Genomic DNA, 25,346 nt, shown 5'->3' on the forward strand with positions numbered 1-25,346 from the left:
GGAAGGATATTATGCATATATGCATGGCTTACTCTTTTGTTTGCATACATAATGCGTGATCTTTTAGGGGAATGAATGTAAATATGTAATGGTAGAGTGTATCACGCCGCAAGTGATATGGGATGGGAACCCAATCAAGTATCAACATCACTACTGTTCCGGTCTGGAACTATCAAGCAAGAGCTAAACAGTTTGAGAGCGATAGAAAACTGACAAAATGAGAAAATGTGTGAAAAGTTAGATCCCCCACCGCTTGGGTGGTGTCTGATATTTATAGCTTGGTTCTGACCCGCTTGGGATCATGGGTCGTCCGGCCCATTATGTGTACAAGTATTGCAAAACCCACAATATTACAAAGTTGGTAAGCCCATATCAGTAATGCATATTTCCTAAGCCCTCGACGCTTATAAAATTAGTGCGCCCCCTAAGCCCATATCAGTACACAAGCCCACAAGACACCAAGTCTTAAAAGCTTTAAGACGAAGTGTGTCTTCTCTTCGAGCCCACAAGTATTAAACTCACCTAACGTTACACAAAGACTGACAAGTAATTGATACGCCCAAAATGTGCAAAGAAAATAATGGGCGCACAGGCTCCAAAATCAAATAAAAATTAAAAGACATAAAAGCTAAGTAGTCATTCCTTTATCATTTCAACTTCTGTTGTTGCTTCTTAATCTTTGTATAGCCCGTGCAAGTTGACTCAAATTGTCCCTTCACATCCTCAAAATTCACGTGCGTGTAGTAGGTTGTACCATTTGTAAAAACGATATTGTTAGCCCAACAATCTCATCATTTCTCTATCAACTATTCTTTGAATTCATAAGGTTTTAACACTTGAACCAAGAAAGTTAATTTCAATTAATTTCTTGGCATTATGCTCATTTTTGATCGATGATCTAACAAGACTTTTGCTCGCTTGGAGGCTTTGTGCTTGAATTGGGTAAGCTTAAACCAATCAAGGCTGTACTTTTGAATTCGTGGTCAGATGCTCTAGTTTTAAGAGTCTTACTCTTATCTCAATTGCCTAGCGTCGCCCAATTGATAGACCTAAGTTGGAGAAATGAAAAACATTCTTGTTCAAGCAATGTTTTAAGAATTATGCCTCATTAAAAACTCTCCCGCCCGGGTGGAGAAAAGAGTGCATAATGTTGTATCCTTTGACTGTTTTTAGTCAACTCATCACCTGTCAACTCATCACCTTGTTAGCACAAGATAAAATATAATATAACACATTGACAATATCAAAACTAGTTGTTCTTCTTCATGATACGGTTTGAAGAACAAAATAATCAACTTTTGTATTTAAAACTGCAGCTTACCACTAATTCATCTTCACATATAAATAATACACAGTGAGTGGACTAAACCTCTTCGCCCAATGTTTTAATTTCCACGCCCAAGTAAGAAAAACTAATCTCAATCTCCTTTTATTTTAGCAGCACAATAACGTTTACTAAATTTAGCACATTCTTTTCAGAATGAACATATGAGCTTTCTTAAAAATACTTCATTCTTTTCAAGATGAACATATGGGCTTTCTTAAAAACACTTCATTCTTTTCAAGATGAACATGTGGACTTTCTTAAAGCTTGTCAACTGGCCTTGGAAAATAACAAATGCTTCACTTTCAAAGAACACTAAGCCCGAATACGAAATGCCAGAATCACTTGTAATTAAAATCATTGATGAAAGAGACCCAGTTTCAAATAAATCATCACATCGCATAGTTGTGGAATCATATTTAAACAATGTTAATTTTATTCTTTGAAACATTATCAATCCCGGTAAGATATTCAACAACAATCAGTTTAAACTCAACCACAAATTATAGGAGTTTAGCAACTAATAGCACAAACAGCCCCAAAAGGCCAAGATTATGAATAAACATATAACATGAGTGAGTTTAGAGGGTACCACTTTCGAAAGTCACCGACACAGATGTCAAATATTTTCGCCCCTTTGGGACTTGGGCAGGGCGGTCCAATTTGCATCGCCCAAGTCGCAATGAAACAACATCTCATTGTGGCATTTGATCAAACACTTTGTGTGCAATGTTGAAATCGTTTAAATTTAGAGTTGGCGGTTGATATTGAGTGGACGGTTTCAACCCAAAATTTGGGGCTTCGGCGGTTTGTATTGCATATCCTGTCATCAAGCATCAAATTTCGCCCACGTCTGGGCTTTCGCCCCACCGTTGAAGATCGCGCCGCCACGAATTTTTGTTCTCCTCTTCGTCTCCTTCCCTTTTCCCTCGATTTGTTTCCTGATGTTGAATTTTTGGTTTGATGTCACCAATTTCGTTCGCCCTCCTCTTTGATGTCAAAGCATTATTTCCTTTTGAAACTGACATTTTAACAGAGATTTATTGCATCGTTTCCCCTTCAATTTCGTTCGCCCTCCTCTCTCAGAAGTAGAGTTGACATAGCCTCTTGTTCGTGGTAGTGGGGATTTGTTTTATAGTAGCCCCACGGTGGGCGCCAATGTTCCGGTCTGGAACTATCAAGCAAGGGCTAAACAGTTTGAGAGCGATAGAAAACTAACAAAATGAGAAAATGTGTGAAAAGTTAGACCCCCCACCGCTTGGGTGGTGTCTGATATTTATAGCTTGGTTCTGACCCGCTTGGGATCATGGGTCGCCCGACCCATTATGTGTACAAGTATTGCAAAACCCACAATATTACAAAGTTGGTAAGCCCATATCAGTAATGCATATTTCCTAAGCCCTCGACGCTTATAAAATTAGTGCGCCCCCTAAGCCCATATCAGTACAACTACATCAGCTCATATATATATAACAACATGATCAACTGGTTTTATTCTACAACAAAGAATCTTGTAGATCACTTGATAAAAACGGAAAGATGGACACCACTTTGCCGCATCCCCTATAAAATCGCCAACATGGGTTCCGTCTCAAACGCGGATATTTGCCCCACAATTTGATGAAAAGTGAAAAATACTGTAAATAGCATATCTTGTAACAACTTATTTTTTTTCTCATAATCAAAGTCTAACATCCACAAGTTATTAATCTGAGCTTCTCATGATAATTAATTTAAATTTTAGAATCAATTAAAAAAATTAAATACGTACAAAAAAAAAGCAAGAGCCGATGTGACGAGTCTTGATTGACTACCCAAGTAAAAAAAAAAGGGTTAAATATTCTTTTCGTACCTGAACTATAGCGAAATTTTGGTTTCCGTCCCTGAACTAAAATTGTGATGGTTTCCATCCCTGTACTTAGTAAACCGTTTGTTTTCTACCCTTTGACCTTGTTGACTGGTGATGTGTGTTTCCAGCGTGTAAGTCACTGCTGATGTGGCGGTAATTATGTCGGTTTAGCCGGTTTTTCATTTTTTTTTTAATTTTTATTAACAGAAAATCCTTTTTTTATTTATTTTCCTTTATTTTTTATCACCTCCTTAGTTTTTCACTGTTGATGATTTAGGGATTGATTTGGGGGTAAAATTAAGGAGGTGATAAAAAATAAAGAAAATAAATAAAAAAAGATTTTCTGTTAATAAAAATTAAAAAAAAATTGAAAAACCGGCTAAACCGGCATAATTACCGCCACATCAGCAGTGACCTACACGTTGGAAACACACATCACCAGTCAACATGGTCAAAGGGTAGAAAACAAACGGTTTACTAAGTACAGGGATGGAAACCATCACAATTTTAGTTCAGGGACGGAAAATAAAATTTCGCTATAGTTCAGAGACGAAAAGAATATTTAACTCAAAAAAAAAACTATCAATTACTCGTTTTGACTTTTTTCCAAACCACATTTCAATTTTTCTCCAAATTTCAGCAAGATAGAACAAAATTGCTCGAACAACTTCTATATCGTATTTTTACTTGCTGATATTGCTCAAAACAACCAAAAAAGTGGCAAAATGCATAGTAGTTTAGAAGAAAGGCATAACTTTAATGATCCCATTAATGGGAGTGTGGGGTAAGAGAGGATAACATTGTGTTTGCGTAGTGGAGGAGTCCAAATAGAGACAAAAGTGAGAAAAAGGAGTAAAGAAATTAAAGAGATAAAGCAAATAGCCTGGGCCGTGTACATGTCCCCCACACAGCACAAGAAGAGTCGGTAAAAATATCAGTCCAATGAAAGAAAGCTCAACGAAGAAACTAAACGTTGTGCTGTGTTGTGTTGTGACCCCATGCATCACTTTCCCCAGAATTACATATATGACCTAGGATTCCAAAATCTCTAGTAGTTACTAGTAATCAACTTCCATCATAGTAGCAGTATTACGAGGATGGTGTGACATTAAGCAACTATACATTGAGGATGCTAAACTAATCATGGTTCTTGTCCTTCCATTCACTCCGTCGGTGGATTCAGACAAGCATATTATTCAAGTTTTTTTTTTCCTTGTGTTTTTATCCGAAATCTAATAGTTTATGGAATAAAATTGATAGCCCAATCCTCCTACATGGGCTAAAAAATAGACTCCGTCAAATTTTTCCTTACTTTGTTTCCCTTTTGATGGATGTTGTACTCAATTATTTTTCTCAGAATTTAAACTTATAATTATAGGTATAACTTATTTACTCCTTGACGACACTTGGTTAAAATGAAATTTGTTGTTACATGTGTATATTTACTATTCAATTAAGATTTATTATTTAATCACTTGATGGGACTTTTAGTGCGACTAACCAAGAAATGGGATGAGAGGGTTGATTCAAGATTGTAGTGGATTCTATGACGATGTTAGAGAAGAATATTATGATTGTACTTAAATTGGTGCCTTAAGCACCGTCTCGACTTATTTAGGAAAATTGTACGCGAAACAAATCACTTGGAGATTATTTATTCTTTGGAAAAGGGCACATTCAAGTTATTCCAAATTTTGTCAGGGACCTTTTTTGAGATTCACTTTGTTTGGCCCGCAATTGAGAAGTTCGACTTCGTCATATTCCTAAAGAAGCTTATGCTCCCGCTGATCGGTGGAATTGGATCTATTGTGCAGTGTGATATTGATATCATGGATACACCTCTAAAAAGGGTTCAACATTTAATAGATGTTTTATGTTGTAATAATTTTACTGTTTTCATTTATTTTCCCATTCACCCCCAAAATGTATTAAAAGTAAAGAAAAAAGGATTTTTTTTAAGTATTGATTAGTTAGTTTTTTTGTTATCTATATGATGAGCCGTGAGTTTGTTATTAGTGCCACCGTTCCTAATTAGGCTCTTAAATGCAATTTTAGTCCCTTTACTTTTATTTTTGGGTGATTTTAATTAGTTATTTTACTTTTAATTGCTCAATGTTATATAGTCTCTTTTAAGTTTTTGTGATTTTACTCTCCTTATACATTCAATTGTTCAATTAAAGTTCCCTTACTTTTTAGCTTCAGGTGATTTTGATCCCTTCAATATCGCTCAATTTTAATCCATGTGATAATAAGATTAGTGATATAATTTTTAAACCAGATTTATTTTAAATTCTTTCCAATCATATAACACATCAGTTGCCATGTGAATTAGTCTTGGTGATATTATCCCATTGTCTTAAAATTGGATGACATTTTTAATGGAGGAATTTGATTGCAACATTAAAATAATATATATGAATTAAAATTGAGCAATTAGTAAAAGGGGTCTAAAGTCTTGAAAGTAAGGGACTAAAGTCACCCAAATGTAAAAATAAAGGACCTAAAATGCATTTAAGTCTATTAGTTACTTGAGTGAAACTATTCTCTCGCTACACGGTAGGGATTAATCAATGAATTTTTTTTTCTTACTAATAAGAGTTAAAATTCAGACATCCAAACTGTAGTTTCAAGCACGGAGTGGTGAACAACTATGCCAAATCACATGTTTATGTATAGAAGTTTCTTATTTAAATTTGTTTATGATGTAGCAAAATAGTAAGTGCCGATTGTATGATACTCCCTCCGGTCCTTTTTATAAGAAAAACTTGGACAAAATCACACAAACCAAGGAAACTAATATTTTTTATAAAATTAACGACTATGCTTAATTTCAATGATGTTTTTTCCTTTTTACAAGAACAATCATGCTAATTACCATAAATGTTGATCATACCTATTGGGTGCTTGCAATTTCTCTCCATATTTTTGTATTGGGAATAAGTCCCTTTGCATTGCTATTGATTATTTGACTTAATTTTATAAGAGTGTTTCTTATAAAAAGGACCAAGAAAAATCTTCAAAGTGTTTCTTATAAAAAGGACCAGAGGGAGTAATATATAATGAGTATTTTCATGTGCCCATTTATGTTTTTTTAAGGCCCTAACAATCATTTATTCAAGCGATCTTGTTAGACATGCCTACGCTGCATACTATATGAAATCTAATTAATTAAAGACAAGGTCAGTAATTTGATTTTTCTTTTAATTTCTGTGGCCGAATTATTATTAAGTTAACGTCCAATCTACTACCTTAAATTAAAAAGGTAGCACATCTAAAATGAAATAAATTAAATAAATACAAATAGGTTATTATACATTAGTCATGCTTGTTCTATGTACCCAAAAAAAAGTCATGCTTGTTCTAGATAATAATATTGCTTGACGAATAACAAATTATTATAGTTGTAATAATCGTGCAAGTTTTTGCCAGACCATTAGACCAAGTTGTTCGATGTCTCGATGGCTAAATGAAAAGGCGTTTGAAAAGAATTATGATAATGAAGATTTGAATTTAGTGAGTTTTGCACATAACAAATTAAGTATTAATTATTACAAAGATAATCTAAAATTCAATACTCCTTTAAGATAACACAAGGCATCTCACCCTTTAAAGTTTTTTTTTTCTTTTCCTTATTTTAAGGAGGGTTGTCTAAACAATCCATGAGAAAGTTTGAGCTAAATAACTCATCATCTAATCACATTGGAAATAAGTGAGTTGGAAATATATTAATAAATAAAATATAGAAATTCTAGCTCACTCATTTTCAATGTGATTGGATGATGAGTTATTTAACCCAAACTTTCACATAGATCATTTAGACAACTCATTTTAAGGAAATCTCACTATTTAGTTTAAAGTTGCTGAAATTTATCTTGGTTGATACGTATTGAGAGGTGAGTATTACCTACAATGGTGAAATTCAGAATTAAAATTGGGTATACCAAAAGGTACTCATGTCTCAATGTCTCATGAATGCCGAACCTTAATCACTCTTAATGATCAAAGATCATGTCGTATGTTTACTCATCGTGATGACTGATGACATATGTGTTTGGGTTTCTATTATTAGTATTCACTGAAAAACACTTTTAATAGAGATGTCTCCAACACACTAGGGATTTTCATTAGATAAACAAACGGTTCATTTGACAAACAAAACATAAACCCCAAGACAAAATGGACGCAAAACTTCAAAATGGGGGTATAGCAAAGCATGTTGTTTGGCAACATTCTGGTTTTAGATATGGGAAGGGTTTTGGATTTCAACGCATGTGCTTTGTTTGCTTTAGATATTTTCTTATAATTCTTTACTGAAAATAGGAGCCTTTTGAATTTGGCATTGCCCTGGCTCCAGCATCATCTAAAGAAAAGAAAAGATTAAAGGCAAAGGCAGTGAATGACACCCAAGCTACTGAGTACACGCAATATATAATGGTATCAATAGATCGAATCTGTGCCTTGCCTTCGTTACTAACGAATACAGTACTATACCTTTTAATATCGCCACTACTTAACCACAATCAATCTTCTTATAATTATTAATTTATTTATTGAGAAATGAAAGTAATCCATTCTTTCACACTCTCAAACACTAATTTATTTATTTTCAAAAAAATTAATAGATTTTTTAATTAGCTGGAGACTTTTTAAAAAATAACCAAATTACAAAAGGTATATTAGTACCAATAAAGTCTAATACAACTGGTAAATATATCATCTCTTAAACGCCTAGTCTAGAATATGATATTTAAAAAGTAGGTATGAAGAATAACTTATTGTTAGAGACATACTCACTTAATATAATTTTTGAGTCTCGATGGTACTCTAGTTGTTGGCTATAAGGATATATTGAAAAAAAATGCATGTGTTAGAAATGAAGAAGTAAGTGATCCAATACTTTGTCCCTTAAAAGTAAGTGGTAAGAGGTTTAATTCTAAACTTTTGTGAATGAACAAAAAATACTAGTCAAACTCATAGCGCTTAATGCATGCGCCGATACCAATATGAGAAATTAATTTCAAGACTAATTGTCGTTGTAATAACTTCATTAACACTGCAAAATGTGTTAGCAGCACCTCTACAATTGAGTCTCCTACCACTTTTATTATGCTCATGGTGACATGATAGATTAATATCTCAACTATTGGTTATGAGTATAGCTTGGTTATCACACAAAAAAAGTGTACGGTAAAGTAGTAACACATGCATATTTTATTACTACGACGCACCAAGACCATGTTAAGTAGGTTAAGATTTTCAACAAATTAAACTAAATTAAATGACTTTAATTATTTATTTTCTAGTGATCTGAAAATGACACATAAAGTACGGTGAACAGCCACGTTTCATTCCCTTTAAATGTATATTCTACCAGTATATATTTGCCCTCATTTATTACACATTAAACTAAATTAAATTTTGTCCAAGCAACAAAATTGACTTGATCATGACATAAATAAATTTAGAAAAAAATAAAAAAGTGAAAAATATAACTGCGGCTACTGCTGACGGAAGCTGTCGAGCATCCAGATCTTACAGCTCAAACAAGTTTCCTCTCTCTCTGTTTTCTTTTCTCTTTCTTTTTCAGGAATTTGCGGGAACAAAACGAAAACTCAGAGACATGAATTGCCTGAAACAAAACCAAAAGGGAAATCAACAAAATTCACCATGAAACCTCATTACTTGACCTTAAACATCATCATCATCTTCATCTCACTGTCACTGTCAATTGCAGTCAACACTGCAAAAGGGGATAAATCTAGCGCCAGAAGAATTCTGCACCAGCCTCTGTTTCCGGCGACCTCTGTTCCACCGCCAGCACCACCGACACCGCCGGAGACACCACCTTCTTCCGACGGCGACATTCCTTTCTTCCACGAGTACCCACCGGGGCCACCAACGGATCAGACCGTCCAGTCAGCACCTTCCACTTCAACGCTGAATGGCACGACGGCGAACCCCACGGCGACGCAACCGGCCAAGGGGACAAAGAAGGTTGCCATTGTGATCTCCGTTGGAATTGTGGTGCTTGGCATGCTCTCAGCGCTCGCCTTCTTCTTGTACAAGCACAGAGCGAAACACCCGACGGAGACGCAGAAGCTGGTTGGTGGTGGTGGTAATTCTCAGAGGAACGTCCATGAGGACTCGACGGCGGCGCAACCGTCGAGCTTCCTCTACATTGGTACAGTCGAGCCAATGCTAGCGTCGGCGACATCGAATGAGCAGAGAGAATCAAGCAAGCCGAACAGGTCGCCTTATCACAAGCTCAATCCGATGAAGCGATCCGATCGGTACCGTCCTAGTCCCGAGTTGCAGCCAATGCCGCCGCTCAGGAAGCCTCCCGACGGAAACCACCCACCGCCGGCGATGTCATCGTCGTCGTCTTCCGACGAGGAAACCCACGACACGGCGTATCATTCGCCGCAGAACTCGTCGCTCAGTCACGAGGACGGGTTATACACGCCGGCTTCTCGCCAGAGTTCTAAGGTAAACGGAAGCCCTGCTCCGCCGGCGGCGATGAGAGAGGCTAATTCCACGACGGCACTTCCCTTCTCCAAGAGAACCTCGCCTAAGTCCCGAATTTCAGCTTCTTCGCCGGATATTAGACACGCCATCATACCATCTATAAAGCAGGCTCCACCTCCGCCGTCTCCGCCGCCGCATGAACTACAATTGACCACCGTAGCAGCTTCCAGACGGCCAAGATTCTCAGCACCACCTCCACCTCCGAATTTGGCGCAGCTTCAGTCAACAACCAACACTACTACTTTACACCTGTCCAGGACATCACTCAATCCCCCTCCTCCTCCTCCACCGCCACCACCACCTCCTCCACCGCCGCATAAAACGTCCAGGACAAAAGGGTCTCCGGCGGTTGAAGTTTCACCTTCTTCTACATCTATAATGCAGCAATCTTGGTCACCAACTAGTCAAAGAGGTGCTTCTTCTGCTGGTAGTGTAACAAAATTTTCACAGCATGTTAACAGTGATCAAAGTGTTAACTCTTCCGAGAGGCTTGAAGCCAATGACACGGATGAAACAAAACCCAAGTTGAAACCTCTGCATTGGGATAAAGTTCGTGCTACCTCAGACCGTGCTACAGTGTGGGACCAGTTAAAATCAAGCTCGTTTCAGTAAGAATATTACTTATATACATGCAATTTTGGGCTACTAGTTCTAGTAGTACAATTTTGAACTGATATTCATTTATGTGGTGTACCATTTTTTAAAATAGATTAAATGAGGACATGATGGAGTCCTTGTTTGGCTGCAAAGCTACAAATTCAGCCCCAAAACCAAAAGAAACAACTCCTAGAAAATCAGTTTTCCCATCTGTTGATCAGGAGAACAGAGTTTTGGACCCTAAGAAGTCCCAAAACATAGCTATACTACTGAGAGCACTGAATGTGACAAGAGATGAGGTGTCTGAAGCTCTTTTAGATGGTATGTTGTTTCCTTCATGTTCTCCCATTTCTGGATAGTGATTGTACTTTGTTTATACTTGCAATACAGATGAGCAATGTTGAAGTTACCCATTTTCTGATTCGGGTAAAATATACAAAATTGGTGATTCATGGTTCTGTTATGTGATGTTAGTGCAAGATCTATACAGTGTTCAATGCCGGGTTTGTGTGCACGGACCCGGTCAAAACATGCAGTGTGTTCTATTGTTTAGATTATCAAGATTTGCAAAATCACTAGTCAAATATGTTTAATTTGTCATCATACAGAAAAACTTGGAGTGAGGGCATAAACTTTACCCGTAGTAGTTTATGCCAATAATGTAAATAGAATGCATCATGTAAGAAACAGACAGCACAGCTCAAGAGCATAAAACAAAAAGTCACCATCATTACATCTCAAATCAAGTATGAAAATGTACATTCAGCAGCATGGCATGTGCATGCATCATTGTGTTATTTTAAGGGAGGTGCAAAGTTAGGTATTCTGGAACTGTGAATTTCAAAATGTGGTAATTTGGTATAGAAGTCCTTTTTAAGTACAAAACAATAACCGAACATCTACCATGGTGTGATCACACTGCTTTTTCCTCCACCCCCAGCTGAGAAAGATCTAAAATGCATTTTTGTCTTACTTTCTGAGGATTGATTGTCATTAAATTAGAAACTGCAATTGCCACCAAACTCAACCAGTTTATCACTGTAACAATTCCTTAACAACCTAGCTTTACCTTTTTGGCTTTATTGCTTAAGCATACCTGTCATACTTCCTCTAAAAGCAAGAGTAACCCTGTTTTATGAGAGCCATGATAACTAATAATATAGCCCATTATACAATGCTTGCCAGAGCTCTAATTCAAAAAATGGACTATTCTATCTTCTCTATCACTGCACAACATTTCATTTTCATCATTATCTTTATCTTTATTTTTTTCTCATAGAAGTACTAATCTCTAATTCCTTTATGCTTGATATCATCTGGGGGATAAACCAATTAGTAGTAACTCTCTGTTCCAGCTTACCTACAGTCCACTCTGGTAGGGACCATTATTCCTAGAAAGACTTTAAAATGTAATAACGTCAAAATTTTAAATTACATTCATAATTACAATCCATTCATTCATATTCTTAATTGTGGTACCACATTACTTTTGTGCCCCCCACCTCAAATGACACTAGTAATTGTAAGGCAGTAACATGTAGAAAAGTTTACTCCATAGGAGCTTTGCTATCATATTTTACTTTCAAGTTTAACATGAAACAAACTTTCAATGTCAACGTTATTGTTTGAAATTACTAAACACCTGTTCCAGCTTACATATCCTAGGCTCTTTCCTTGATAGATCTAATTTCTTATCTGCAACTTTTGTTTTCACTTTGCAACCATCGTCACCGGTAGTGTTATTTTTTTGATGAACCAGGGAATCCTGAAGGTTTGGGTGCTGAGCTGTTGGAAACCCTAGTAAAGATGGCTCCTACTAAAGAGGAAGAGATAAAACTTAGAAACTACGATGGCGATCTCTCAAAACTTGGAACCGCTGAAAGATTTCTTAAAGCTGTGCTTGATATACCATTTGCATTTAAAAGAGTTGAAGCTATGCTATACAGAGCGAACTTCGATTCAGAAGTCAATTACCTTAGGAAGTCTTTTCAAACCCTGGAGGTCTGGAAAACTTTTTTCAGTCCCTTGTTATCTTTGATCTCATGTTTTCTGAGTAACTAACTAACCAATCAATTACTAATATCTTTCAGGCAGCAAGTGAAGAATTAAGGAACAGCCGGCTATTCTTCAAACTACTTGAAGCTGTTCTCAGGACAGGAAACAGAATGAATGTTGGCACTAATAGAGGTGATGCTAAAGCTTTCAAACTGGAAACCCTATTAAAACTTGTAGATATAAAGGGAACAGATGGAAAGACCACATTACTTCACTTTGTGGTCCAAGAGATCATTAGATCTGAAGGTGCAGGAGATGAATCTGCAAATGGGAATGTTCAGTACCGAATGGAATCCAAATTCAATGAGGACGAGTTTAAGAAGCAAGGATTGCAGGTTGTGGCTGGGCTCAGTAGAGACCTTATTAGTGTCAAAAAATCAGCAGGAATGGACTCAGATGTCTTGAGAGGCTATCTTTCAAAGCTCGAAACGGGGCTTGAAAAAGTGAGACTGGTTTTGCAATATGAGAAGCCAGATAAGCAAGGCAATTTCTTTAACTCCACTAAGCTATTTCTGAAATATGCTGAGGATGAAATAGTGAGGCTTAAGGCTGATGAGAGAAAGGCCTTATTGCTTGTGAAAGAAGTTACAGAATACTTTCATGGGAATGTAGCAAAGGAAGAAGCCCACCCTTTCAGAATTTTTATGATTGTAAGAGACTTTCTAAATATTCTGGATCTAGTGTGCAAAGAAGTTGGAAGAATGCATGATAGAATTGTTGGCGGTTCTTCCAGATCCTTCCAAATAGCTTCCAGTGCCTCTTTACCGGTTCTGAACAGGTATAATGCAAGACAAGATGGGAGCTCGGATGAGGAAAGCTCATCCCCCTAGTATTGTGAATACACGAAAGACGCGATAGTCTCTCCGAATAACAGTGAAAGTAAATTAATGTTTTTTGCAAATTTAAGTTGAAATTGCCTGCATTTCCAGGTTTAGAATCCCAACTTTAATAGGGAAGAAGGACATCCTTCACTAAGATCGAACATCAAACACTATGCATGGAGGGGGAAAGAAAGTGCACACGCCATTGAAAGCATTTATATCATCCTCATTCAACTCCGTGCGAAGAATAAATGAATTTCTAAATGGGAGATGCAGGAGATGCATCATTTTGTTTCTTGGACACCATACATATGCTTACAGTCAAAATAGATTTTATTAGCTCAGAGTTCTACACATTTTCGTATTCTAGAATGCTCTCATGTATTTTTTAAGACAAATATTGGTAATAAATAGCAGTTTTGCAGCAATTGCTTTATCTGTTCTTATCATTTAAAAACACACTAGAATTCTAGTTCTATAATGTTGAAGCAGAACTTTGTGAAGTGGTGAAAGCAAAATGGGTTTCTCAAAGTCAAAAGAGAACATTACCAGGAAAAGTGGTGAAGGTGCCTTTTCCTTAAAAGCAGCAACGGTTCTTTTGTAGTGAGTTGGCTGCAACTCATCATTGTTTCCTCGTCAAATGTTCCATTAGAAAAAGAGTCGAAGCCAGCCACTGCATATTTGCCTTCTCTGACCTTTTGGCTGCTAATAGCCCTGGATTGCAGATTTTTATTCATATTTGGGGTTTTAGTTCATGCACACATAACTCTCTTAAATCTTATTTCAACTCATTTTTATATTGAAATGCCTGTGTGCCAACATCTCCTTAGTTGCCAACGGAAATCTAAAGGTACACAATTTGTTGCAACACTAATTAACAACGTGTTCTTAGCATTGTATTTCAAGAACCTATGGACAGAGCTAAAGATCACCCTTTATTAGAGTCATCACTCACCAATCACTAGCGTGCCTGTAGATTTTGGGAAACTCAATACTCCGGCATCAAACATATATCAGACCAGATTGAAAGTTTAATTGAGGTGATTTTTTCTGTTCTTTCAAAGAGATGAGTTTGAGGTACTTGGTTTCTTCTTGGAAGAAGAACATTTTTATTTTTTATTGAAGAACTTCAAAAATGAATGGCAAGCAATGTCCATTTTAAATATACAAATATCCAACTAATATTTAAAATTAATCTTTAAATATATAGTTTGACCATTTAGTCAAGGAAAGCATAAGAAAATAATTAGACAAAACAACGGCAGGAAAAAAGAGAAAATAGGTGGAAAGTGTTCCTCCGCTTCACATTCTTTTAAAATCAAGGTAGAGAGAGGAGCAGCACTTAATCCTTGAGGGAGATTTCTTAATTACAGTTACACAAAACATACATCAAATATACAATTTGAAGCTGGTCTTAGATCAATAGCTGCGATCTAAGTCCTATATCTCCAACAAAAAGCCATAGTCATTGTGGCCTAAAGCATGGTGCTATCCCAATTCCTCTTGTTCTCAAGATCTTTTCAACCAATATTTTCCATCTGATTTCTTCTTTCTTGCTTTGTTTTGACACTCGCTGCTTAAAGTTCCTGAAATGACAAGGTTTTTGTAACAATTAAGTTGTATGATTGAACTGCACTAAGCAAAATCTTAGACCATAAACAATATTATTACCTGCATAACGGAACTCTACAAAAATCAGGATCAGCACATAGTCTAGAGTGTAGCTCCAATAGTTGCCACATCCTCTTGCAATGAACACAACCCCCTGGGACTCTCAACTTGCAGCCAGCAAAATGTCGAACAAGCAACTCCAATGCCTTGCAGGCGGCATACCTACATGGTTGGTTTGCTTTGAAGTCCTTATCATGAGGGCCAATAGTTCGACAACCATCTCTACATATGTGAACAAGCGCTTCCATCGCATCGTATAGTTGCAGATATATCTCTCTTTCATTGATTTTTCTTATCCTCTCCTTTTTGCTCTGAGCAATCAGTTGATCGAAAGGCAATTAGGCAATGCACTAATCAAGTTACACATAGTGTAAGATAGCATGTTTGGGAACACATTATGCAATGATGTCTAAAGATAAAATCAATTCTAAGAGAAGCTCCTATAAGTAATCTGTGCGTTGAAGTTGATCTGAGAAAAAGAGAAGATTATCTAAACATGCTAAAACTAAAATGAGGGGGGAAAGACAGCCTTACATTTTCCTCGTCAATCACTGACTCCAGAATTTCCTTTTCTAGAATAGGGTGGCTCTGCTTCATTGCTTTCCATCCTTCGGACACAGAAACAGCTTTGAAGTTCTTTAGTATCTTACGGTGACAAATGAGGCTGAGCCGTGGAGCATCACACAGTAATGCAAGTTGAAATACATCAACTAAATTATCTATAGTGAGTAATCCCAATTCTAGCTTCTGTTCGCACTCACGCTTCAAGTCTGGGACCATGTATACATGTGACAGCACCAGCAAATGTAGGATGTATTCCTCCATTTCTTCTTTCTCCAAACTATGAAAGAAGGGCAAAGCAAAATTTTCAGCACATTTATGTTCAATATGAGTAATGCAGAACAAGTTTTGCTGTATAATTTGCGAGGAACTCCATTGCCAATTATATTGTGCAACGTGAGTATCAGAAACGAAACAAATTGAAGGAGTCGAACAAATCAATCACGCAATTGCTTTGAGCAAACAAAATTTCAAGAGAATATTATCAGACCTTCTTACCCCACAGCATAGGTTAAGCTAATGATTTCTACACAAACATTCTGAGAATTTTGAGGTAAATTGAGGGATCAAACATACCGAGAAGAGTACAGGAATCGAATGAAAACTCGAACCACGTCATGAGGAACACCAAAGATTGAGATTGATCGCCATCGATTGTGACGTTTTGCTTGCTTCAGCATGCCTCTGATAACGGGAGAAGTCATGCCCTGTTCATATAGGACAAAGTGAGTGGTATCCACAAAAATTGAATTCAAGATAACATACAGATCAGTCTGTCTAGTATTAATGATTAATGACAAAACATCTGCATTCCATGATGATGCAGATCATACAAACAAAGCACTCCATGCCTCCATGGACTCAGAATCCAATATATCCAGCTCTTATTTGACTGAGCAGATCTAGTACTCTAGTTAGTATCTGGATAGTTAAAGCAGTAACATGAACCTGAAAAACTGAATATATTTGCCTACTACATCAGTGAAAATCTCAAAATCAATTTCCAGGGATTTGAATTTTTTTTTTCTTGCAATTGATTCTAACTGTAAAATTAATATTGGAATGAAGTTACAAAATCTAATTCTTGCAGTCACAACATCACCCTACAAGAATTACTTTTCCCATGTAACCAAACATAAATCCCGTCACCTTCAATTCAATTATAGGATGAACAATTTTACCAAAATCAATTGTCACAACGTTGATCCAATTATTCAAACATGTTAACATGAGCATAATTCATTGCAGTAAAATTGATGTAGCTTTACCAGTAATACATGTGCTTGCAAAACCAGAATAAGTATCTATGGTACAACACCAAGCAAGGTGAATGAACTTACAAGAATGTTAGAGTGAGCATAAACAATGCCACCATTTTCAGTATTAATGCAAACATCTGCTCTGTAACCTGCATCAAAGAGACGCTCCCACAAATCTCTTGTTGCTGACCCTTTCTGTGCTGAATACTGATTCGTCACCAGGCAGTCACAAGGACAACCAATTGCTGTAAAACGGGGCAAAGGCGGTGGTGCCGGAATGCGTTTCTCACCGCTCCGGGGTGGTTTACAACAATTGCTGTCAGTGTTAGACATCATCAGTTTCTTCACTGCTGCATGAATAGAACATAAAATCAAGTTCTTACTAATATTTATACTAGCATTATGGATAAGGATGTCTTATTTGTCCGTTTATGTCGTTTGAATTTATCCAATTCCAAGTTCAAACAAAATATTGATGCATTAATTCCTTCTATTTTTTGGTCAAATTGTCATAAATCCTATATATAATTACATCATTTAATGAGTAGTATAAGACTGGATGACAGTTGGAAACTTTTTTACATTGAAACGCGTACAAATTAATGCAAATCTTTACATATTTTGACTCTTAACTATTTCTTTTTGTTGTTTGATTATGACAAGCTTTTCCACGTAAGTATGGATAAGATTTCACCGCTTTTGTTAAATTATGGATTGTAAAATTGTTTTAATGCAATATCAAGAGAAAATTTCATCAATAAAATGTTTAATTTCTTTTACTGATTTTGAAAGAAAATCGTTTAATTTATGGACAGTATAAACATTAACTTATGGTACTTGAATTTTTAAAAAAAAATTAACTCATGGTAATTGATAGGCAGTGTTAGAAGAAAAGATTTTCCTCTGAACCAGTAGACCTTATTTTCTTTATCATTACTGATTTCTCTTATTAATAATATTCAACACAATGAAGTATTTTTCTTTATAAACTTAATTTTAAAGGGAAAAAACTTGAGACCTCTTCTACCATAAAAAAAACTTGAGACTTCAAATGAAGTGCCGGCTAATCCTCACATTATTATTTTAGTCAGTTTTCATGTCAAAAATTCATGCCACATGCATCCATTACTGAGTCAATCATGTTTAACTCGAGTGTGATAGAGATCAAAGTCTTTAAAAAGCGAATTTTCATACTTAAAATACTATATTTCAATATTCAATATTAAAAACATTGGAGCATACCCAAGCCCCTATTACTAATTGCCATGAATTTTAATTAATCACCAATTTTCTCATATTAAAAAAATGCAAATAAATTTCTAATAATTTTAGAATTTTTTTTTGTCAATAGTAAATTAGTAATTTATTCTAACTCGTACATAAAATCTCATTTTAGGCCTATGTATATGTCGGGTCAGTCCTGATCAAATGGGTCCAAGTATTTATCTTGTGTGGGCTGATATTTGACCCACATGAATCACATATATTAGATTCTTTAATGTTAATACTTTTCGTTATGGGCAAAACCCACCCTAGTCTGCCTTCTTTATGTACTAGTTGTTTACTTAGGCACACACAAAAAAGAAAAAATGCAATGTTAACACTCCTTCACAGTTCTACTAGAGAAATATATAGGAAGAGAAGAGTGAAAAATGAAACTTATGAGGAGGAGTGATGTGATAGGGGAAAAAAAAAGAAATACAAACCGAGTGAAATTGAGTTGTAAGTGAAGCTAATTAAGGGCCCGTTTGGTGGTCAGGACAAAATAGGATAGGACAGGATAATAATCATATCCTGTTGTTATATGTTGTTTGTTGCGTCAGCAGGATAGGATAACACTATCCTGTCTCCTATCCTATCCTGTCAATCATGTGTAAAAGTTATCTTGAGGGGAGAGCTAGGATAGAACAGGATAGGATACCAGTTATATATTTTATTTCAGTATCCTAACTCCAAATTAATTTATTTTAATATTATATAATTAATAATAATATTAATTAATAAATGTAAAATATTAATTTAACTAAAATAAAAAATAAATAAAATTATTATTCATAAATAGTAAAATAGACTACTCACTTACAAATACTAATTTATTAATAATAATAGACTAATTTAATATTTCCATCTCCTACTATTTAAAAATTATTTATCTACTTATATAATAATTTAAATATAAAATATTTTTGAAATAATAATATTTTTAATTTAGTTAATTTTTATTGTTTATCACGTGTCACAACTAAGTGAAAACCATTGATTACAAATATTGATTTTTTAATAGTAATAGATTAATTTTTTATTTTCATCTCCTATTATTTAAAACTACTTATCTACTTGTATAATAATTTATAATTAAAACATAAAGTACTTTTGAAATAATAATATTCTTAATTTAGTTAATTTTTATTGTTAATTATCACGTGTCACAACTAAGTGAAAACCAATTGGTTAACTGCATAATTTTATTTGAAATATAGGCTATCTTCAAAAAAAAAGACTAATTAATAAAATTTAAATTAATTTTATTTATTTTAAAATATAGACGCATTCATGAAAATGTAAATGAATTAAATTTAATAGAATGATCAATTTTAAATATATTTTTTATTCAAATATAAATCTGATACATTTTTCTTTACCATATCTTGTCTTTATCATGTGCACCTCAAACACATGATATGATAAGAGTCTATCCTGCTCTTATCCTATCCTGTTGCTATCCTGTTCACATATTATATCCTATCATATCTTATCCTGACCACCAAACGGACCCTAAATGTGAATATATCAAGGTTGCTATAGTTGCTCTTTGTGAATAATTTTTTAAAATCAATCTTAGATACTTTAATATTAATACTTTTCTTTATGGGCAAAACCCACCCTAGTCTCTGCCTTCTTTATGTACTACGTTGTTTACTTAGGCACACACGAAAAATAAAAAATGTAATGTAAACACTCCTTCACAGTTCTACTAGAGATACATATAAAAAGAGAAGAGTGAAAAATGAAACTTATGAGGAATGATGTGATAGGGGAAAAAAAAGAAATTGAAATAAAAACTGAGTAAAAATGAGTTGTAAGTGAAGCTAAATGTGAATATATCAAGGTTGCACAAAAAATATACTTGCTCTTTATCAATAATTTTTTTAAATCAATCTTTTTTTTAATTTAATAACTATGTGTTTTATAATATTGTCTATTTATATTCCACCATTCAATCCCCCTTTTTTTTTTTGAAAACTATCTTGCCCATGAGTTGTAGACAAATAATATGCCAAACAACTACCCAGAAAGTACAATGCTAATGTCAACATCTAAAATGTAACATCAAGCCCTCGGATCTTCCATGATCATCAAATACACCCTCCCTCTTAGTCTTACATGATTAGCATCTACATTCATCATACTCACTAAAATATCTACACTTTAATTTTTACAATTCCCCATAAGCCACATTATCTACGACATTTGACTAACTTTTTACTTCAACCCAACAACTCTTAAAAGTTTCTATAGTGGATCCCACCATCAACTTCACATTTATATATTTTATTATTTATATCCATTTTAATTAATTATATTTGCAACTTAAATATGATGGAGGTAGATGTTCTTAACGGTAAGTGCTTGTAATAAATACAAGCTCACTTTTCAAGTCTAGTGTGGAGTATCTATTCCCACATACTCATCTTTGTCATGTTAGAATTGAAAATGTACTCCAATAGTAATAAATACTCGTATAAGTATGTATTTAAACTACCATTAGAGATGTTCTTATGATTGATTTTGATAGCCAAATTGCACTGTTTTATTATTCATCAAACTAATTGGTTAACCGTGATGGTTCACTTTCATTGACAATTTGCCATCATTAATGCAACAGCACCCTTCGGTTCACACTTCCAACAACGACCCTTGGAGGTTTTCACAAATTAATCTCTTCAACTAATCAGGATTAATTTGCTAAATGAACGAAATCAAAATTATACAAAAGCTACAGAACAGAGGATCTAACTAAGATCAACAAATTTATCTATAAGACATTTAAATATTTGATTCAACAAATTTTCCAATTGCAGATCATAATCAACGCAGAAGAAATTGAAATAGCAAGCATAAAAAATCACCAAATAAACAAGATCTTCATAATGGCAGAAATGAATTCACAGAGAAAAATGGATCAGGTTACCTTGTTCGTTTGAACTTTGAAGCGTTTCGTTCTGTAATTTTGAAGCACTTCCTCCTCCCTTGAAAAAATGAAGAACAATGCAAATTAAGAAGAAAGGAAGAGACGAGGGTTTCTGATTCTGAATCAGAGTTTGCCCTTTTCTCTCTCTCTCTCTCTTCCGCGGGAAGGAAATTGCCAAGGAGAATGAGATTTACGCGGAAGGATATATAAACACACAAACAAACAGAGCCTAGCTGTTTGTCACTCACTCACGCTCCTTGCTATAAATATACTAAAATAAAATCAAAATATCAACAACAGCAAAGAAATTAATGTGCACGTTTTATTTTATTTTTATTTTTATTTTATTTACGAAAGACAAAACCAATTTATTTTCAGCCACGCAAATGCATGTCATAGCCTCGTAGATATTCTCCAGCTGTGACCGTCTGTTTGTTTCAACTTTTGGTTACACGTTGTAACACCAATTGGAACACTGTAAACTATGCAATCATTCCCACTTGCCCCGCCAATTGGCTATTACGAAACAGACAAGGATGTACGAATTACCAATGTCTTCGAGACAGTGTGAATGTGATCTATTTTCATAACTAGAACTTAAATACAAACAAATTAATTAACATGTATTCACACGAAACCGTAGAAGAAATGTATATGATAAAATACAAAAATTAGACATGTAGTAGATTAGGTTAGTACTAGAACAAAGAGATGCTAGTACATACTTAAGTATAAAAATCTCAAACTTAGTGTCAAACACACACACTTGATCATAACATAGAGTTGGTTTACAATTTCAGATGCATCGCATAGCTACAAATATATGTAAGATGAAATTTGCACGCCTGTCAGTGTACCTGCATTGCCGCTATTAGGATAGCACAGAGACAGGGGCGGTTTGTCCTGGCATGTACATGTGATGATATGTAGAGAAAGAAAAGAAGTACTCAAATTGTTCAGTGCTGTGAATTTAAAACAAAAATGTCAAGGAGAGACAAGTTATGCTATGTCAATCGACAAAAAGCTACATGAATCATCTGTTGGAGGTGCGTGGCATAAAGCTTCACCCCAATTATTTGATGTGCTCATTCCAGGGGGAAAAATGGGTAGTAGTGCATTGATGGCTCTTATTAAATCACTAGATTCAATGTAAACATACTTTTATTTTGATTAACTACATGCTCTCATACCCTCGAGAGGACATGTTTGCTTTTCATCGTTGAAATTTAGGATCACATTTTTCACCTCCAAATGTGAGATCACCCGACCCCTCTTTGGCTAACAATTTTTTTTAATTTTAACTAATAATAAGTGTTTCATTCAACTTTTTTTCCATAAAATACATGATGTATATGAACAAATGTCTATTTGCAATTCTTTCAACGGATATTCAAAGCTTTCCCTGAGTTGTTTTTGTTTTCTAAAACAATGCTAATAGATATGGAAAAGGCTTGAGGTGCCCACTAGGGTGGACATTTTCTATTTTGGTCCACCGGTGCACCAGGGGCATATTTTTAAAAACTTAAAAGAAATTATGCGCAAAATCACTGTTGGGAAACATGAAAATAAATTAAATATCACTTTTATTTTTTTTTATCAAAAATAAAAAATCAGTTTAATTAATAAAAAGTTTCTAATGACAAAAATAAATTAAAATATCAAAAATGTTCCTAGATGTGATCATGGGCTATTTGTTTTGTCAATGGAATTATGGGCTTCAATTAAAGGCATTTCCAAAAACATGTAAGGCCTTTTTTTGGGGATAGTAACAGGCTTATTAGGCCCAGAAAAAAATTGGCGAAGTAATATTTGTCCCTTTAATTTTTGTTAAAAATAATTTGAAGCTCTGCACGCAAAATCTTTGGGTTTCGCCGCCGTCATCACCTCACTCTCCGATCTGAAGCTCTGCACGCCACTGCTCCTCTTGGGTTTCCTCGCCGTCGCCGCTCTTCCTCTCTCCCACCGTTATTAAGCTTGTAAGAGTGAGAGTGGTGTTGTAGGGTACTGACAGGATGTGGAGGTGGATCCTTGCAAGACATGGAAATGCCATTCGCAGCTACAACAACCGCGTTCTCTCACGAATTCAGCTCCCTCTTTCCAATTTTCTGGTGAACCCTCCGCCCCAATCAACTTTTCATTTCCCTCAAAGCTCATATGTTTGTAGCAATGGCAACAACCCCCGATTCTTCTGTCATGGAGCCACTGATTCCACCGTCGATTTCGAAAATGGGGTCTCCGTGTTTTCTGATGGTGGTGTTCAGAATGATGATGAGCAACGTGCTGTGGAAGAACAAGGATATGAAGAAAAAGAAGAAGAAGTGTACCAGATTGATGAGGGCAAGTTGGAGAACGTGGTGAGTCTTCTTCAACGTGAAGACGCTGATGGGTCATTGGAGTCATCTCTTGATGCCATGGATTTGACCCTGCACCAAGACTTTGTCATCATAGCACTTAGAAGAAACTCTTGGGGTCATGGTTTGGTTGAGAATCTTCTCAGGTTTTTTAGGTGGGTTTGGAAGGAGAATTCTTCAAATGTCACAACCCCAGTTGTTGAGTCTCTTGTTCATGCAGTATGCAGCAGCAGTGTGAGGGAGAAAGAGTTCTACTCGCTGTGGGAATTGGTTAAAGAAATTGGGGAGGAAGAGGATGGAAAAATTATCGATGTAACCATTCTCAATAAATTGATATTTTACTTCTCCCAATTGGGAAATGGGAAAGCTGCTTTAGAGTTATTTGACAAGTTTGAGTTCTTTCAGTGTGTGCCTAATGCTGAAACATATCATTTCACAATTCAAGCTCTTTATAGGCATTCGTTGTTCGATTCGGCTTCATCTGTAAGTCAAAAGATGCTGGATGCACAGAGCATTCCTGATGAGGAGAAAGTTGGTGACATATTAGGTTGGTTGTGTAAGGGCAAAAAGGTTAAAGAAGCACATGCAGTGTACAAGGCAGTGGTAGAGAAAGGGAAGTATCCACCTATGTCTTCTGTTAACTTTTTGGTTGGCAAACTCGCTTACGAAAATGGAACTGTACCACTGGCTTTGGAGATGTTGAAAGATATCCCTGGGGACATGAGGAAACATGCCATAAAGCCGTATTTGGCTGTTGTTCGAGCCTTGTGTAGGGTTAAAGATGTTGGTGCAGCTAAGCAGTTGATATTGGACATGATTGCAAATGGTCCACCTCCTGGAAATGCTGTGTTTAATTTTGTTATTACTGGTTATTCCAAAGTTGGGGAAATGGGACAAGCTGTGGAGATGATGAAGCTACTAGAAAGTAGAGGTTTGAAGCCAGATGTGTACACATATGCTGTTATTGTTAGTGGTTATTCAAATGGTGGTGAGATGGAAGCTGCCAGGAAGATCTTAGAAGAAGCTAAAAAGAATCATTCTGTGTTAAGCCCTGTGATGTATCACTCGCTAGTTCGTGGATATTGCAAAATGGAACAATTTGATGAGGCTTTAAAGTTGTTGACTGAGATGAAGGATTCTGGTGTTCGCATCAGTGTTGATGAATACGACAAGTTGATCCAGTCTCTCTGCTTGAAGGCTATGGATTGGGAAACGGCTGAAAAGCTGCAAGCGGAAATGAAAGAGAATGGTCTATATCTCAAGGGAGTCACAAGGGCCCTGATTAGAGCTGTGAAGGAGATGGAAAATGAGGCTGTGGAGCCTTAAATCATTTGTTCAGTTGCCTAAACATTGATGTGAGCAGCCTGGTATTTGCAACTTTTTTCTGATTAGCTCGTCAATTTAACTGTAGTTTACAATCCCTATGCAAAAGCCTATCGAGAGGAGAAAATTTTGGAGTTGATTGTTAACATGTTTGATGTCTTAAACTGGTCTTTTTTAAATAAGACTTCTTTATTTCCTCCGGTTTAATTTTGATACCGGTACACTCAAACTTATTTAACCTTTTTACTAGTTAATGTCAGATATAATGAGAGAGCCCATTTGTAGTGCTGCTTTTTTATTATGTGTTTCCTTCCAATTATATTGCTGCATGCAATAAAAAAACCTAGATCTTTGTAAAGGGCCGTTTCCCATTTTATCCTGTACTTAACATATTTTTATTATGGCTGGTATTGTATGTTTCATTTTCAGCTTCTTGCAGCAATATTTTGATCCCAAGGTTATACATTATTCCTAACACCTTGTATTGTATAAATATTAGGCTGAAACCTTAAGAATGATATAGTGAATGAGAGAAGCTACATAATTGAATCCAGGGGAAGTATACTCCAACACAAAATTAAAGAGGAATACTTTCATTTTTTAGTTCTCCTTGGACTTCTAATCAATTTATCTTATCTACTTGTGTATGTATCTGTGCGTATTGTATGTTTCAGTCACTATTGTCCTGAGGCAAGCCCAAAATGTCACTCTGATAAAAAACTGATAATATTTTTTTAGAATCAAAACAAATCTTAATAAAATTTGAGTATGCAGATTTTCCTCATAAATTACAGAAGATTTAGGCAGCACAAGATTAC

The 25,346-nt window shown here is 35.5% G+C and overlaps 3 protein-coding genes across 4 annotated transcripts; 2 read left to right on the forward strand and 1 right to left on the reverse strand.

The window, feature by feature from the left end:
* Nucleotides 1-8,670: 8,670 nt before the first annotated feature.
* Nucleotides 8,671-13,607, forward strand: LOC130740908 (formin-like protein 6). The gene is made up of 4 exons (XM_057593627.1): nt 8,671-10,306; nt 10,408-10,616; nt 12,055-12,296; nt 12,386-13,607. The coding sequence occupies exons 1-4, from the start codon at nt 8,841-8,843 to the stop codon at nt 13,178-13,180; spliced, it is 2,712 nt and encodes a 903-aa protein (XP_057449610.1). The 5' UTR covers nt 8,671-8,840; the 3' UTR covers nt 13,181-13,607.
* A 782-nt stretch (nt 13,608-14,389) lies between these two features.
* Nucleotides 14,390-21,061, reverse strand: LOC130740909 (BTB/POZ and TAZ domain-containing protein 4). Of its 2 annotated transcripts, XM_057593629.1 has the most exons (7): nt 20,855-21,059; nt 16,744-17,012; nt 15,980-16,110; nt 15,377-15,683; nt 14,843-15,153; nt 14,635-14,757; nt 14,390-14,542 (listed from the first exon to the last, which is right to left on the reverse strand). In XM_057593629.1, exons 2-6 carry the CDS (start codon nt 16,996-16,998, stop codon nt 14,637-14,639), a joined length of 1,125 nt encoding a protein of 374 aa, XP_057449612.1. In that variant the 5' UTR covers nt 16,999-17,012; nt 20,855-21,059; the 3' UTR covers nt 14,390-14,542; nt 14,635-14,636. The 2 variants fall into 2 exon arrangements, with proteins under 2 accessions (XP_057449612.1, XP_057449611.1); XM_057593628.1 differs by having other exon boundaries at nt 14,390-14,757; nt 16,744-17,009; nt 20,855-21,061.
* Nucleotides 21,062-22,681: 1,620 nt separating this feature from the next.
* LOC130740911 (pentatricopeptide repeat-containing protein At3g02650, mitochondrial-like) lies at nt 22,682-25,135 on the forward strand. Its single transcript, XM_057593630.1, has one exon. It carries the CDS (start codon nt 22,867-22,869, stop codon nt 24,529-24,531), a length of 1,665 nt encoding a protein of 554 aa, XP_057449613.1. The 5' UTR covers nt 22,682-22,866; the 3' UTR covers nt 24,532-25,135.
* The last annotated feature ends 211 nt before the right edge of the window (nt 25,136-25,346 follow it).

The sequence above is a fragment of the Lotus japonicus genome, chromosome 2, assembly GCF_012489685.1.
Source record: "Lotus japonicus ecotype B-129 chromosome 2, LjGifu_v1.2".
NCBI lineage: Eukaryota > Viridiplantae > Streptophyta > Magnoliopsida > Fabales > Fabaceae > Lotus > Lotus japonicus.